The following is a 15,246-nucleotide window of genomic DNA, read 5'->3' as shown; positions in this document are numbered from 1 at the left end:
ATGGAGTCGGGGGTGGAGAGGGGTAAATGCGATGCCAGTCTGCAGCCTTTCTCTCTCTTCCTGTCTCCCACAGCCCCTGGTGAACCGGGTCCCTGTGGTGGGTCCCACGCTGAAGCCCCAGGGGGGTGTCGTGCTGGGCTTGGGCGGGGTCCTGGCCGAGAGGCCCAACATTTGTCCTCGCTCTCATGAGGCAGCAGTCAGGGTGAGCACTGGGGTTTGGGGAGGGACCTGCTCACACCTGGAGGCGAGGGTGGTGCTGCTGCTGTCCAAGATTTCATCTCGGGCGGGGCTTGCTAGCGGCTATGGGGAGCCAGTCCATGTTCTGTCTTGACCCCTGTATCTTCCATCCCTCTTGTCCTGGGGCATACAGAAGAAATGTAGCAGCTGTGAGCGGAGATATCGCTGTCCTTCTGGCTATAAGATCCAGGTAATTGATGGGGGGGGGTGGGGGGGGAGTGGGAAGGTGTCCTTGGCTCTGTCTTATTTCATTCATTCAATGTTCAAAGTGTGTCTGTCTGTCTGTTTTTCTCCCTAACCCTCTCCCTTCCCCTTCCTTCTCTCCCTCTCCCCCTCCCTCCCTCCTTCCCCCCTTCTCCATCTCCTTCTCTCCCACTCTTCCTCTCTCCCTCCCCTTTTCCCTCTCCCACCACCTCTGAACATTTGCTGTGTCCAGACTTGTGCTAGATAAATATTCAGGACAAGGAGGGGATAAATGAGGAATTTTTGAGTCAGGCTGTCAAAAAGCATTTATTTGTTTTATGTCCCAGGCTCTGTGCTAAGCACTGAGGATACAACAAAGGGCAAAAACACAGTCCGTGCCCTCAAAGAACTCCCATTCTAATGGGTTAGAGAAGGCTGGGCTGGGAATCAGAAGCCAAGGTTTTAGACTCTCAGAGTTGGTAGACACCTCAGACATCTCTAATCTAACACCACCCCAGTCCCAACCCCAACCAGCCCCAAACCTACAAAGCAGCCTCCCTCAGGTCATCTAGCCTCTGGTTGCACACTCAAAATGACAGGTGACTCATTGCTTTGTAAGGCAGCCTGCTTCCTTGTGGAGCCAGCCACTAATTCCTTTCCCTTTCCCTCTCTGGGTGTTAGTTCTCCCCTCTGCACAATAGGGGTGGAGGGTTGATCTTGATGCTCTTTGAGAGTTCTGTTCCCCTCTAGGTGTCTTGGAGCATAATGATAATAATAATAACTGACATCATTTTAAGGCTCACAAAGCATTTTGTACATTATCTTTTTTATCAGTCCCCCAACAGTGAGGTTGTAAGTATTGTTATATCCTTTTTTCACAAAGAGGAGAAATGACATTTAAGGTTATATGGTTAGGAAGTATCATTACTGAGATAGGGACCCAGGTCTTCTGACACATAGTTCAGTCTTTTTTGGGGGAGGGGGAGGGGCTAGGCTATGGAGTTAAGTGACTTGCCCAAGGTCACACAGCTAGTAAGTGTTTATGTCTGAGGTCACATTTGAACTTGGATCTCCTGATTCCAAGGCCAGAGCTCTATCGCTGCCCCACCTAGCTGCCCCCAGTCTTCTTTCCATCACAGCATTTTGCCTCATAGACACAGAGAGTAAAGGATAACCTAATGGAACATCTGTTAGAGTTGTTTATGAAGTGAATGAATGGAGGGTCTTGAATGACAGGCTAATAAGTAAACATTTTATCCTCTCTTAGACTCACTGAACAGGTTTTTAAATTTTTTTTGTTCTGAATTTAACAAACACCAAATAAAACGAGCAGTTCCATTTACAAAGTAGAACAAAAAAAGGGGATTTTACATGAAACTATAAATCTCTATTACTTCCAGCTTTTCTTTTTTGAATTATCACTGAAGATTTTTGAATAAGGAAGTGACATAATTACACCTGTGTGGCAGCCAGGTGGCTCAGTGGATAGAGTGCTGGGCCTGGAGTCAAGAAGACTTGAGTTCAAATCCAGCCTCAGATACTTCCTAGATGTGTGACCCTGAGCAAGTTACTTAACCCTGTTTGCCTCAGTTTCCTCATCTGTAAAATGAGCTGGAGAAGGAAATGGCAAACCAGTCCAGTTATCTTTGCCAAGAAAACCCCAAATGGGGTCATGAAGAGTTGGACACGTCTAAAATGATTCTACAAAACGAAAAAAAAAGTGTGTTAGGAAAATAATTTGATTAGTTCTATGAAATGTCAATTGAAAAGGGAAGACACAAGATGCACATAGGCCTGGAACAAACGGGAGAGGATTGTAAAAATCTATGAAGTCAAGCTCCTAAGAAGTTCTCCCTTTCTCTGGCTCTAGATGGCGCTAAAGAGCAGCAAACCCAGCCAGCTCCCCCAGTAAAAAGAGCAGCAGCTAGACATCAAAATCAAAGGACCAGCAATTCTGGGCAGGTGTCCAGAGAAGCAGAGCCCCACACCCCTTTTTGTCACCTGCTCTCTATCCACCTGTCTGCGTGACAACAACAGCTCATTTATATAGCGCTTTAAGGTTTACAGAGCCCTTTGCATACGTTACCTAATTTGGTCTTCACAACTCTGTGAAGTGGGTGCTGTTATTCCTATTTCAGAAATCAGGAAATTGAGTCTAAGAGTGGTAAAATGACTTGCCCAGGGTCACACAGCATGGAAGTGTCTGAGGCAGAATGTGAACCCAGATCTTTTTTTTCCCTTCAATTTTATTTTATTTTTAATTCTAAATTCTGTTCCTTTACTCACCTCATTGAGAAGGCCAGAAATAATAATAATACCCTTACAAATATGAAGTCATACAAAATAAATTTCCCTATTAGCCATGTTTTTAAAAAAAGCAAGAAAAATAAATAGAAGAAAATATGCTTCCATCTGCATTCTGAGTTCATCATTTCTCTCTCTGGGGATAGATAGCACATTTCATCGTAAGTTCTTTGGAACTGTGGTGGGTCATTGTGTTCATCAGAGTTACTGAGTCTTTCACAGTTGATCATCCTTACAATACTGCTGTTCCATATTCTCCTAGTTCTGCTCACTTCACTTTGCATCAGTTCTTACAAGTCTGCCCAGGTTTCTCTGAAATCATTCCCTTCATCATTTCTTATAACACAATAGCATCCCATCCCATTCATAGACCACAGCTTGTTCAGCCTTTCCCCTAGTGAAGGGCATCCCTTCAGGTTCCAATTCTTTGCAGCCACAAAAAGAGTTGCTTTAAATATTTTTTTGCACACATAGGTCCTTTTCCTCTTTCTAAGGTCTCTTTGAGGGTATAGACGTAGGAGCAGAATTGCTGGGTCAAAGAGCATGCACAGTTTAATAGATTTTTAGTCCCCAGATCTTTCTAACTCAAGGACTAGTGCTCTATTTCCTGTGATACTTGCCTCTCTTTTTTGTCACACTTTCTGTCATGTTTAGTTCATAAGATTTAAAGATGGAAGGGACTTTAAAGATAATCTAGTCATTTTGCAACTGAGGAAAGGGTTCTTTTGATCTCATTTAACTCTCTCCTGGTTTAATTTTCATTCTCTCTCTTTCTCTCCCTCTTTCCTCCCCCCATCCCTGTTTATCTTTTCCTATCAATTTACCCCAATTTTTCTTAGTTTATCTTAGCTTTTCTGTTTCAATTTATCACTGTTTCTGTTCATCTTGTCATTATTTCTTTTTTTAATGAATTTATTTTGAATTATAAAAAAATCATAGGGGCAGCTAGGTGACGCAGTGGGTAGAGCACCGGCCCTGGAGTCAGAAGGACCTGAGTTCAAATCCGGCCTCAGACACATAACACTTACTAGCTGTGTGATGCTGGGCAAGTCACTTAACCCTATTGCCTAGCCCCCCCCCCAAAAAAAAATCACTTCCATAAGCTTTTGAGTTTTAAATTTTTCTCCCCCTCCCTCCTTCCCTCCCTCCTCAAGATGGCCCACAATCTGATATAGTCTATACATATACATTCCTATTAAACATATTTTCACATTAGTGATGTTGTAAGTAAGAATTAGAACCAATAAGAGGAACCACCAGAAAGAGGAAACAAAACACAACAGAAGAAAAAGTATAGCTAATAGTATGCTTCGATCTGCATTCAAACTCCATTGTTCTTTCTTTGGCTGTGGACAGCATTTTCCATCATGAGGCCTTTGGAGATGTCTTAGATCCTTGCATTGCTGAGAAGGGCTAAGTCTATCAATATTAGTCATCACACAACATCTTGCCATTATTTCTGTCTCTATCTGTTTTTCTGCATTTATTACTTTTTCTCTCTACCTTGATTTGTCACTGTTATTTTTTGGTCTTTCTCTCTCTCTCTCTCTGCTTATCTTTATTTCTATCTCTGTCTCTCCCTCTCTCACTGTCTTAGTTTCTTTAGCCTGGTATATGTCCAATCCTCTGTCTCTTTCTGTTTCTGTTTATATCAACGTTTCCATCCGAGCTGCATCTCCCCCCTTGGCTGAATCCCTTTCCTCCCATTTGGTATTTCTAGAAAGGCCCCCGAGAGAGCTGTATCTACTTGGCGAATGAAATTCGGGTCACAGGCTGCTACTACACGTGTGTCAAGAAAATAGAGGTTTGTCCCGAGGCAAACATATAACTGACATACAACATTGCTCCCTCAGTGCTGTGATCCAAGAGGGGAGAGGATAGTGGCTGACACTGGACTTGGGGAGAGGAATAAGGAATAAAAGACCCCACAGGCAGAGCCCAGATCAGGTCTGGGTTTACCCCTTCCAGAATCTAGTTCCTAGGAGGTAGATTTGTACTGCCAGAGGAACTAAGGGGTGACTGAAGAAAGGTGACTTACCCCTATTCGAGGGGCTTAGAACCCCTATCATGAGCCCTGGGCTGAGAGTTAGAAGACCAGGGTTCCATTATAAGCCTTTGTTATTTTTTGTTGTTTTTAACTAACTCACTATGTGACAGGGAAGTCCCTGTTCCCTCTCTGGGCCTCCATTCCCTGCTCTGTGTGAATTGAATGGGCTTGGTGAACTAAGGCTTTGACACTGGCCTCCAACAGACCTATTATAGCCTACCCACCCACATTTACCCCCAGGTCCCTGACTGCTGCCCTGGCTACTTTGGAACCCTTTGTGAGCCCTGCCCTGGGGGTCCCAGTGGTAACTGCTCAGGCCATGGGCAGTGTCAGGATGGCCTTCTGGGTAATGGAGAATGTCGCTGCCATGAAGGCTTTCATGGCACCGCCTGTGAAGGATGTGAGCTAGGGCGCTATGGGCTTGACTGTGCTGGAGGTAAGGATCTACAGGGGCCAGGCTGGGCAAGATTCCTCCCTTCCTGGGCTCAGTTTCCTCATCTGTGTCCTGGGAAGAAGATTCATACCATGACCACAGTGTGTGTGTGTGTGTGTGTGTGTGTGTGTGTATGTGGTGTGTAAGTCAGACCTTCAGTGTTCTTACCTGTTCAGGAGGGTGGGGCAGGCCCACAGGGCTCACAGTCTAATCCCAAAGATTTTGAATGGTAAGGTAGGGCTATGTGGTATTCCTCAGCTGATTGAGGGAGAAGCTCTTGGTAGATTAGGGAGGAGGAGGGGAGAATGGAGGAGTTGAGAGGAGGTTTCTACCCTGATCCTAAAAGGACAAGGCAAGAGGAATGGTAGCCTTCATTTGGGGGGGGTTATTGGTAACCACCAAATTATTCTGTTTTCTTCCTCCTCGAGTTTGTAACTGTGGCCATGGAATGTGCCAGGATGGGCTGCTTGGGAATGGGAGCTGTAGCTGCAATGTGGGCTGGAAAGGCCTCCGCTGTGACCAAGGTGAGGGACAGGGGCAGGGACAGGCTTGGGAATGTGGGTTCCCAGAGGACTAGGGCTGTGGGGAGGAAGCCTCTTCCTGGCTCCACCTTGGGCTCCTTCCCCCACCCTGACTTTGAGCTGACATATAACATTGCTGTCATTTCCCCCCAGAGAGCACTGCTTCATCATGTCCAGAAAAATGTGACCCCTTTGCCAAGTGAGTGATCTCTGATGAGTGAGGCTTTGGGGTTGTCAGGAGGGCTGGGTGAGGTAGCCCTGGGTCCCATCCTGGAGGTCTCCCCCTTGACCCTGAAGTGGGGGCACAGGACTGATTGAGGCCACATCTCTTTCCTTCCAGCTGCATCAATGCTTCCTGTGTCTGTTCTGCTGGATACTCTGGCAATGGCACCAGCTGCTCAGGTCCTCAGGATACCCCCAAGCAGCATTCCCCCAAACCCTAGAGACCCTTCAGCCCATGAAAGATAGTTCCCTGCCATTGCCCTCCCCAGCTGTCTTAGATCTGACCCAGGCTGGCCTAAAAGAAATCTCAACCCTAGCCTGGCCCAGCCACTAGTCCCAACCTATCCCCAGCTCACCCTTCCCTCCCCATCCCTGATCACTATTCCTGTCCCCTTCATGACTTCCCTTTCCCCTCCCTGCACATCTACAGAAGTGGACCCTTGTGCCCAGGATCATGGTGGCTGCTCCCTTTATGCTAACTGCACCAAGGTGGCCCCTGGACAGAGGACGTGCACCTGCAAGGAGGGCTATGCTGGGGATGGGGAGCTGTGTCTGGGTGAGAAGCCTGAGCAAGAAAGAAGCTAAGACTAAAGCAGAAAGGGATTGAGGGTAGACACAAGAAGGGACTTCCTGGTGGGAGGGGTGGGAGGCACCAAAAGTGGAGAAGGTGCATCCAAGGAGATTGGACTGTCTCCTCTCCTTGGGAGAACAAGTGAGAGAGAGAAAGAGAGACACAAAGCCTAAGGGAGACAGAAAAGCAGAGACAAATGAAGACTGGTCCTTAGACCCTTGGATGCTGGACAGCTCCCCATGGGAGATGGTGTGAATTCTGGCAATCTTTCTCCTCTCCTGCCTTCCCTTTCCCCTTTCCCTTTTCACCCTTTGATTCCCTATCTTTGCTTTCCTCCTCTTAGAATTCAACAGATGCCCAATTAAAAATGGTGGCTGCCATGCCAAAGCTGAGTGTGTCCCTACAGGGCCCAGCCAGGTCAGTGACCTGAAGTCTGGTGGGGCTTGAGATACCCATCAGGGTGGGGAGTTGGGATCACCCAGACTCTGCCTCTTAAAGCACCCTAGATCTCTGTCTTCCCTCTGGATCTTGGGATTGGGGCTAAGAAAAAAAAATCTACTTTTCTTAGACCAGAATCTCCCTGAGGGGAGGGAAGGTGTTTCCTCTCGGAGTAGGGGCTCCCTGAGGGCAGGGTCAGTGTGTTTCCCTCAGACAGGGAGCCTCCACTCAAATGGACTGATAGCTAACACTATGTTGGGGGGGTGGGGTTTAGGTGGCCTGTAACTGTGGACCTGGTTACACTGGGGATGGAATCCAGAGCTGTGTCCCCATCAACCCCTGCACAAAGGTGTGTCCTCGTGTGTCCTCGTAATGTTCCAGCTTTACTCTGGAGACTTTTCCATTCTATGCAAAGGGAGACTGAGGTGGGAAGAGGGACAGAGTTAGCAGTAGGGCCCAGATGTCCTACTCCTCACATGCATCTGGGGGGATGAGGGTGTCCCTTAAGACTCTGGTATCCAGTAGCCCTGACACTGTTTGGGGCAAGCCAGGGGTTTGGTGGGAGATGGGGGCAGCGTCCCCTTACTGGACTCCATACCTTGGTTCCAGCTTCCCCAGGTTAGAGGGAAGATGGCTTTGGAAGGTGTTACCATTGACCCATCTGCCTTCCCTGGCCATTGTGCTCTGATCTCCAGGACAAGGGAGGCTGCAGTCCCTATGCTTCATGTAACAACACAGGGCCTGGACAGAGGACCTGCACTTGTGGCATCACAACCGTCGGTGATGGCATCACCTGCCGGACCAGGATAAGCCTGGTGAGGCCCCTTCTGGCAGGGTCCCTGAGCCCCTGAGAGAACCTGGGCAATCTCTGCCCTGGACCAAGGCTAGGAATCTCTGCTCCAAACTGAGATCTGGGATCCGTTGCCTTGGACCAAACCCCCTGTTCCACTCTAGAGACAGTTTCTTTTCCTGAAGAGCCCATCCTACACCAGTACTGCTTCTCCCCATCCCTCACATTATACCCAAGGGAGACAGCAAGGTGCAGTAGATATAAGGACTTGAAATCAGGAGGACCTAGGTTCAAATTCTACCTCAGACCCTATACAAGCTGGAAAGTCACCTCATTTCTTAGGGCCTCGGTTTCCTCATTTGTAAAACAAGAGCACTGGACTGACTTCTTGCTCTAAATCTTTGATCCTATGCTGCCACCACCCCACATTTTTTTTTGGGGGGGGAGGGGGCTAGGCAATGGGGTTAGGTGACTTGGCCAGGGTCACACAGCTAGTAACGTGTCTGAGGCCATATTTGAACTCAGGTCTTCCTGAATCCAGGGCCAGTGCTCTATCCACTGCGCCACCTAGCTACCCCCTGCCACCCCACATTCTACCAGCCTGAGTTCCACATCTTTCCTCACAAACTGTCAGCCCCGAGCTTAGGACAGACAGGCAGAGACCTAAGCCCTTGGGTGTTTGGGTATGGAAGTGAAAGACCCCTACAGTATGCTCTCCTCCCCTCATGCCCTCACTGCCTTACCAGGAGCTCCTCCGGGACAAGGACGCGGCCTTTTTCAGCCACTACTTTATGGTAAGCAGTGGATAGAGCTTCTCCCCCTTGATAAGGCCACCAAGGAAGGATGGGCCGAGCCTATCTTCTCTCCCTGCCAGGGAGTCAGGGCTCAGCAAGTTCCATAACCCTTCCCATAGTTAGGACCATGTCTTCCCCTCAGACTTGGGGCTCCTTGAAGGCAAAAGTTCTTTCTCTCCACTGAAGGCTTCCTGAGGACAGGTCCCCGTCTTTTCCTCAGACCATGGCCTCCCCAAGTTCCACCCCTTCCTAGAATTCAGGCCAAGGTGTTGACTGAGTCCTTGAGCATGAATAGAAAGCTCCTTGGGCTGGGAGTGAGGAGATTTGGGTTCTAGTTCTTCTCTGCCACTGACTCTACCCTTCCCCTCTCTGGACTGCCGTTTCCCCATTTGTAAAATGGGAGTGCATCGTGCGTACATTTAGGTGATGATTGCGCTCCAACGGTCTCTCTGTTCCCTCTGAGTTCTGGATCCCAAGCTGGTCCAGTGGTACAGAAGTCATGGCCCCCACAGTCTTACATCTCTCCCTCACAGGAATATCAAGAATTGAAGGGAGATGGGCCCTTCACAGTCTTTGTCCCTAAAGAAGATTTGATGAGGAACTTTACCCGGGTAACTCTAAGAGGAGACGCCCTGGGCAGGGCTAAGCTGAGCTGGGGAGGGTGAGGCAGAAGCCTGGGTAAAACTTGGGGAAGAAATGGAAACCTCCCGGGGGGAGGAAATGGCTGGCCATCTGTCTCAAGGATGGATGGGCTGGACCTAAATCTTTCTCCACACCCAGAGAGAGCTGGCCACATTCAGCATTCACCGGCAGCTTCTGTTCCGATACCACACAGTGGGGTGTAGGCGCCTGCTGACCCAGGATCTACTGGAGGCGGGATATGTGACCACCCTGTCTGGCCACAAACTCCATTTCAGCCAGCATGAGGTGAGAGGACCTGAGGGAGGAGAGCCTAGGAGGAGAGGGAAGCCTCTAAGGGATAGAGGGAAAGATTGGCTTTGAAGGGGTGTAACCTTAGTCAGGAGCATTGGATTCTAGGCCTGGCTCAGCCATCGGCTGGGTGTGTGACCTTAAACGAATCTTCTTTGGGGACCTCAGCTTCTCCATCAGTAGAATAAAGGGGTTGTTCTAGAATCAAGGGTTCACTTGGGGCCCATGAAATTGTGTTTTAAAAAATATAATTTGTTTTCTTTGTAATCTTACATATTCTATTTTATGCACCTAAAAACATGATTCTGGGAAGGGGTCCATAGTCTTCACCAGATTACCCAAGGGGGTCCATGTCATAAAAAATAGTTAATGCCTTCTGGCCCAGATGATATTTAATATTCTTTCTGGCTTTGACACCTCATATCCTTTCCATGAAATCAAGCCTCCTTCTCTGAGGGTGAACATGGTTTCCAGAGTGCCCTGGGGCAGGTTTGGGGTGGGGGGCAATTCCAAAACCACCAGCTCCACGTCCCTCTTGCCCCTGCAGGGAAGCATCTATATCAATGAGTATGCCCAAGTGGTGGCTGAAGACCAGCTCGGGGTGAACGGTGTCCTCCATTTCATCGACAAACTGCTGCTGCCCCCAGAGGTTGTGCACTGGACCAATACCTCATCACTGCCTCCCAAGGTATGGCAGGATACCTGGGGAGGGCAGACAAGGGAGCTAGAGGCAGTAGAGGTGGGGGGGAGGGTCCTGGGGAAAGCCCAGACTTAGAGGCAGGACACCCGGCTTCAGCTCCACCATCTTCTACTCATGAACCAATGAGTTTCTTCCCATCTTGGCCTCTTTCCTCCTCTGAGAAAAAAAGGGGGGGGCATTGCCAATCTCAGTCAAACTGAGACCTGGGAAAGACCTTAGCTTTAAAGGGCCAATTGCATCCGGAGCCGTCTCCAGTCATCCTGATCCATATCTTGCCACTGGACCCAGATGGCTCCAGAGGACAAAGTGAAGCTGGTAACTTTGCACAGCCCTGCCTCACTTAAATCCAATTCACTTGCATGTCATGGCATTCTCTCCCTGATGTCATGATCCTCCTCAAGAGCAAAGCACAGACAACAACAATAGGGATATTAATACTTGTAGCCTCCAGCCTGCCTCCACACCGTGTCTATTGTGGGAAAAGTGTTTTGTAACTTGTAGAGGTCTATAGAAATGTGAACGGTTGTTGTTTTACTTGTTTTTATGGTTTCTTTTTTCACGGCTTTGGGGCTCCATTCATTTCCAGCAAAATATCACAGAAGCAGCTGAGAGATGGGGCTACACAATCTTTAGCAAACTTCTGACGGTAACTGTCTGAGTGAGCTCATGTCTGTCTGTTCTGAACTAGGTGTTTGTGTGTATGTTCAGATAAGCCATCGTATATCAGTGTGCATGTCTAGGAATGTCCATGGACATAAGTACCTGTGTGTGTATATGCACATGTAGGTCTCTCTGTGTCTCAGTCAATCAAGCATTGATTAAGCATCTACTGTATGCTGGGCGCTGTGCTAAACTCTTGAGATGCAAAGGAAGGCACAAGAGAGTATCTGTCCTGAAGGAGCATACAGTGTGAAGTGTACAGGGAAGGGTGTGTGTGTGTGTGTGTGTGTGTGTGTGTGTGTGTACGTTTGTTTGAGTTCAGTGTGCTTATGGGGGGTTGAGGGGTCTGAGCCTGAGCCCAGAGAGTTACTGGTTTGCCTTCCTGAGCCCCAGAGATGCCATGCTTCCCACCTTCTCCCTACTCTCAGCTGATACTGCCCAACCCACCTCCCTGGTCATCATGCTCCAGAGGAGGGGAGGGTCCTGGGCCTCTTTGGGTCATTTCCCCACTGCTCAGAACTTCCTTCTTATATCTGTTCTTGGCAGCTGGGTTTAATGGGTGTCTGGGTCTGGGGCCATAGCCTTCTCCTTCCCATTGTGACTAGGGTTAGGGCCTTTTTCAGACAGCCAAGATGCTCCCAATGTTCCATGATAAGACCCACCAGCCCTTCACCGTTCTGTGGCCCACGGATGAAGCCTTGAGAGCCCTCCCCCCTGAGCGTCAGGCCTGGCTCTACCATGAGGACCATCGGGAGAAGTTGGCAGCCATCTTGAGGGGCCATGTAATCCGCCATGTCAAGGTGAGAATGGGCAGGGCCGGCTACCTCCTTTCTTCCTTAAGCCATAGCAAAACTTACTTTTGGAGATCCCATAGGATTTGTCAGTCTTTGAAATGGCATCCTCAGGAATCTGTCTGTGCCAAGGGCTGGAATGCCTAGGGTCATCTCCTTTCAGGTTTCTAGCCTTCAATCCTTGTGGCTTTTGCTGAATTTTCACCTGTGTCTTCCCTCAGGCTCTGGCCTCTGACATACCCAACCTGGGTGAGCTCAGAACAATGCATGGCTCTCCCATCTCCTTCTCCTGTAGCAAGACCCTGCCGGTATGTCAAGGGGGACGGGATGAAGACAGAACCTAGGCAGGATGCCCCAGAAACCACAAGGTCCCCTCTCTCCAGCAGTATCCCTTAGACCTGCCTGCCTCCTTTTAGAACAATGAGGCAATAAGAGACTGAAGCAAATGTAAAAAACAAAGGGAAACTAAAGGGAAAGACCAAACCTGTCCTCAGGGAGCTTACAGTCTGGAGGAGGTGGGATTTCCACCTAGGAATTAGAGAGGACTGGATAAGATGGAGTGCCAAGTTGGAGTGTGCTGGAGTAGGAGCATAGGAAGTTTGGAGGGGAGGGATCCCTGAAGGCTTGGGGAGGACAAAGAAAGGTTCCTGGTGGGGATAGAATGAACCTGTCATCTTGCTGCAGATATCTCTAATATAAATTCTTTAGAGGAATTATTATGGTCTTTGGAATACACATGGAAACATAGTCCATCATTCAAAAAGTCCCTCACCAAACTTTTAGGAACATTTAGGGAGTTGGGGGCATAAGAGTTTTTCAAAGGATCTTGGAAGATAGGTAAGATTTGGATATGGAGGGGAGAAAACATCGGTTGGGCAAAGTGGGCACATTTCCATCTCATCCTTCCACCCCCTGCAGGGTGATCTCTTGGTCGGTGAAGGGGAAGCTCGGATTGTGCAGCGACACATGGAGTTCCTGGGGGGGCATTGCCTATGGCATTGACCAGCTCTTGGAGCCAGCAGGATTGGGTTCCCGCTGTGACCACTATGTCAAGGAACAGTTGTCGGTCAGAAGAGCCAGGAGCTGATCAGGGGGTTGGAGGCGGGGATCGGGAAGGGCATGATATTTATAGTGATTTGGGAGAGGACCTGTTGGAGGGATCCCTGTTGGTGTATGGCGGGATCCCAGATTTAGAGCTAGTTGGAATCTTTGAGGTCAACTAGTCATCTTACAGATGTGGCCTGAGAAGGGACTTGCCTGAAGTCACACACGCCATAAGTAGGAGGGCTAGGATTTGATTCCAAATTCCCTGATTATAAATCCAACATTATCCCCAATGTAAGTGTGTATGAGAACAGTATGATGGGATGGGTTTGTGTCAGGAAGGAGGTGTTCTTTAAGACTTGGAAGGCACAGAGAAGAAACAAAGGTGGCTCCCATCAGGGTCAGAAATGGGGGATGGGGACAGGCCAGGCCAGGCCCTTGAGGATGGAGCTGGGGATTAGAGGAAGAAGCTCTGGAACTGGATACCTCTGACCATCACCTTTCTGGGGCCTGTAGGTATATTATTTTCTCTTGTAAATTGCCTCTTGTACACATAGGAGACTGAGCGGAGGTCTTTGGGTTGTGGGGATTTCAGTTGTATCCCTCACAGGTTCCTTCTCAGGGGACAGCGTGGTGGAAAGAGCTCTGAATTTGTATTCCAAAGGCCTGCATCCAGATCCTGGTTCTACTACTTGTTATCTGCATGCCCTAACATTTCTGAGCCTCAGTTTCCCTCTTTGTTAAATGAGGGAGTCGGGCTAGATGATCTCTAAGGTTCCTCTAAATTCCAGTAATCCCACACATACACAAGGGTACCTGAGGGGTTGGGGGCAGGTTGGTGTATAGGGTGGAGGTGGGGAACAGGAAGCCAAGAAGGGGTCACTGAGAGGATTGCCCATCTCTCTTCTTCAGACGTTCAGACAGTACTGTGGCTCATGCGTCGTGCTGCCCTCTTGTCCTGCAGGATACGAGGATGAGGTGAAGAAAGAGGCAGACATGGTGGGGGGAGAGGACTGGTCAATGTCTAGGATGGAATGTGTGGAATGGTGGATTGGTGACTCTTGAGATCAGACCCAGTCCCTCTACCACATTCCCCCTCAGACTGCCCTGGTGTGACTCTTTCCTTGCTGGTTCCTAGGGTGAGGTCGAGTTCTGCTTGAGGGAGAGCCCTATGAGGAGACCTTTCTTTCCGAGATACGCCCTCTACGATAAGTTTTTAGTCCCCCTAAAGTCTCAGAAACCCGGCTGCCGCCGACGTTGCCTTACAATCACCTGGAAACCAGCTTGTTGCCGGGGACACTATGGCATTGACTGCCAAGGTTGGAGACATCCACCTTCCCACCCTTCTTGATTTTCCTCTGCCCTGACATCCTCAGCTCTTCAAGCTCACACCCTCCCTGGACTCATTCCTAAATCCTAAATCAGTGTGTAGCTAGAGAGAGAGAGACAGAGAGACAGAGAGAGAGAAAGAGAGAGAGTTGGGAAAAGCGGCAGAGCTCCCAAACCCTAAATTAGTGTCTAGCTTGAGTGTGTGTGTGTGTGTGTGTGTGTGTGTGTGTGTGTGTGTGTGTTGGGGGAAAAGGCAGAGCTCTCTGTGTGATAAATGTCCGGGGACAACTGAGAAGTTCAGTTGGACATGGAGGGGAGAACACATCTCAGAGAGGGGAGACACTGGGGGTCAGGGCCAGTGGAGGCATCCCAGAAAAGGTGCCAGGGAGAAGGGAATGGCCTGGGCTCTCCCAGGCTCTTCTTTGTCACTGCCTCTTGCAGCCTCTGCCCCTCCACCATGTTCTTGTCCCAGGCCCGTGAAGTCTGGGTTCCAGGCTGGCGTAGGTGTGTTTCTTGGTACTATCTGAGGCTGAGGGTAAAGGCCAGATGATTCAGGATGCTTCAGGGTTAGGGTTAGGCAAAATCTGGGGGGATCCTGTGTCCCATCCAGAACCATCTTCCCCTTCCTACTCTCTGAATGTGGGGCCCACTGGTCCTAAAGTCTCCCCACATGCACTAAGTTTCTGTCCTGCTCCATTTTTTGGAAGAATGTTCCTACCCTAAGCTGGCGGTGAGCGTGACAAGATCCCTGGCTTTGCAGTGAAGGGATCTGGATTAAAATCTTGGCTCTTCCGCTTGGTAGCTGTTTACATCTCCTCTTTCCAAACTCCATTTTCACATCTGTAAAATGCTCGCTACGTTCCATCATCGTTATTGTCACCATCCTAGCTAACGTTTACATAGCACATGCTACGTGCCAGGCACTGTGCAAAGTGCTTTACAAATATCATCTCATTTTATCCTCACGACAACTTTGGGAGGCAAGTGCTATCATTATTCCCATTTTACAGATGAAGAAACTGAGGCAGACAACAGTGAAGTGGCTTGCCCAGGGTCACACAGCAAGCAAATGTCAGAGGCCAGCTCCTAGGCTGATTCCACCTTCTGGTTCTAAGTTGTTAACCAAGTCCCTGGCTTTTCTTTGGGCCATTTAGCCTCGATAATGACACCATATATCCCTAAGGAGAGTGATGTCCGTGTGAATGGAGCAAAAGGGTATTGGGAGACAGTTGGGTTTAGCGGAAAGATTCCT

The 15,246-nt window shown here is 48.9% G+C and overlaps 1 protein-coding gene across 1 annotated transcript in view; it reads left to right on the top strand.

Annotated features, from left to right (window-relative positions):
• The window catches only part of STAB1 (stabilin 1), a 61,048-nt gene that overhangs the window by 35,436 nt on the left and 10,366 nt on the right, over positions 1-15,246 (top strand). The window contains 22 exon segments of the mRNA XM_020971472.2: positions 74-202; positions 371-427; positions 4,445-4,528; positions 5,012-5,207; positions 5,633-5,728; positions 5,879-5,924; positions 6,066-6,127; positions 6,378-6,503; positions 6,862-6,935; positions 7,231-7,305; positions 7,652-7,771; positions 8,493-8,540; positions 9,074-9,151; positions 9,321-9,467; positions 10,018-10,158; positions 10,757-10,816; positions 11,454-11,630; positions 11,843-11,929; positions 12,540-12,596; positions 12,598-12,687; positions 13,578-13,643; positions 13,804-13,984. Of these exon segments, the coding sequence (XP_020827131.1) occupies positions 74-202; positions 371-427; positions 4,445-4,528; positions 5,012-5,207; positions 5,633-5,728; positions 5,879-5,924; positions 6,066-6,127; positions 6,378-6,503; positions 6,862-6,935; positions 7,231-7,305; positions 7,652-7,771; positions 8,493-8,540; positions 9,074-9,151; positions 9,321-9,467; positions 10,018-10,158; positions 10,757-10,816; positions 11,454-11,630; positions 11,843-11,929; positions 12,540-12,596; positions 12,598-12,687; positions 13,578-13,643; positions 13,804-13,984 (2,197 nt within the window).

Source organism: Phascolarctos cinereus, unplaced genomic scaffold (genome assembly GCF_003287225.1).
Source record: "Phascolarctos cinereus isolate Bilbo 61053 unplaced genomic scaffold, phaCin_HiC Scaffold_4;HRSCAF=312, whole genome shotgun sequence".
Lineage (NCBI taxonomy): Eukaryota > Metazoa > Chordata > Mammalia > Diprotodontia > Phascolarctidae > Phascolarctos > Phascolarctos cinereus.
The sequence above is the reverse complement of the archived record's forward strand: the minus strand, read 5'-3'. Positions and strand labels throughout refer to the sequence as shown.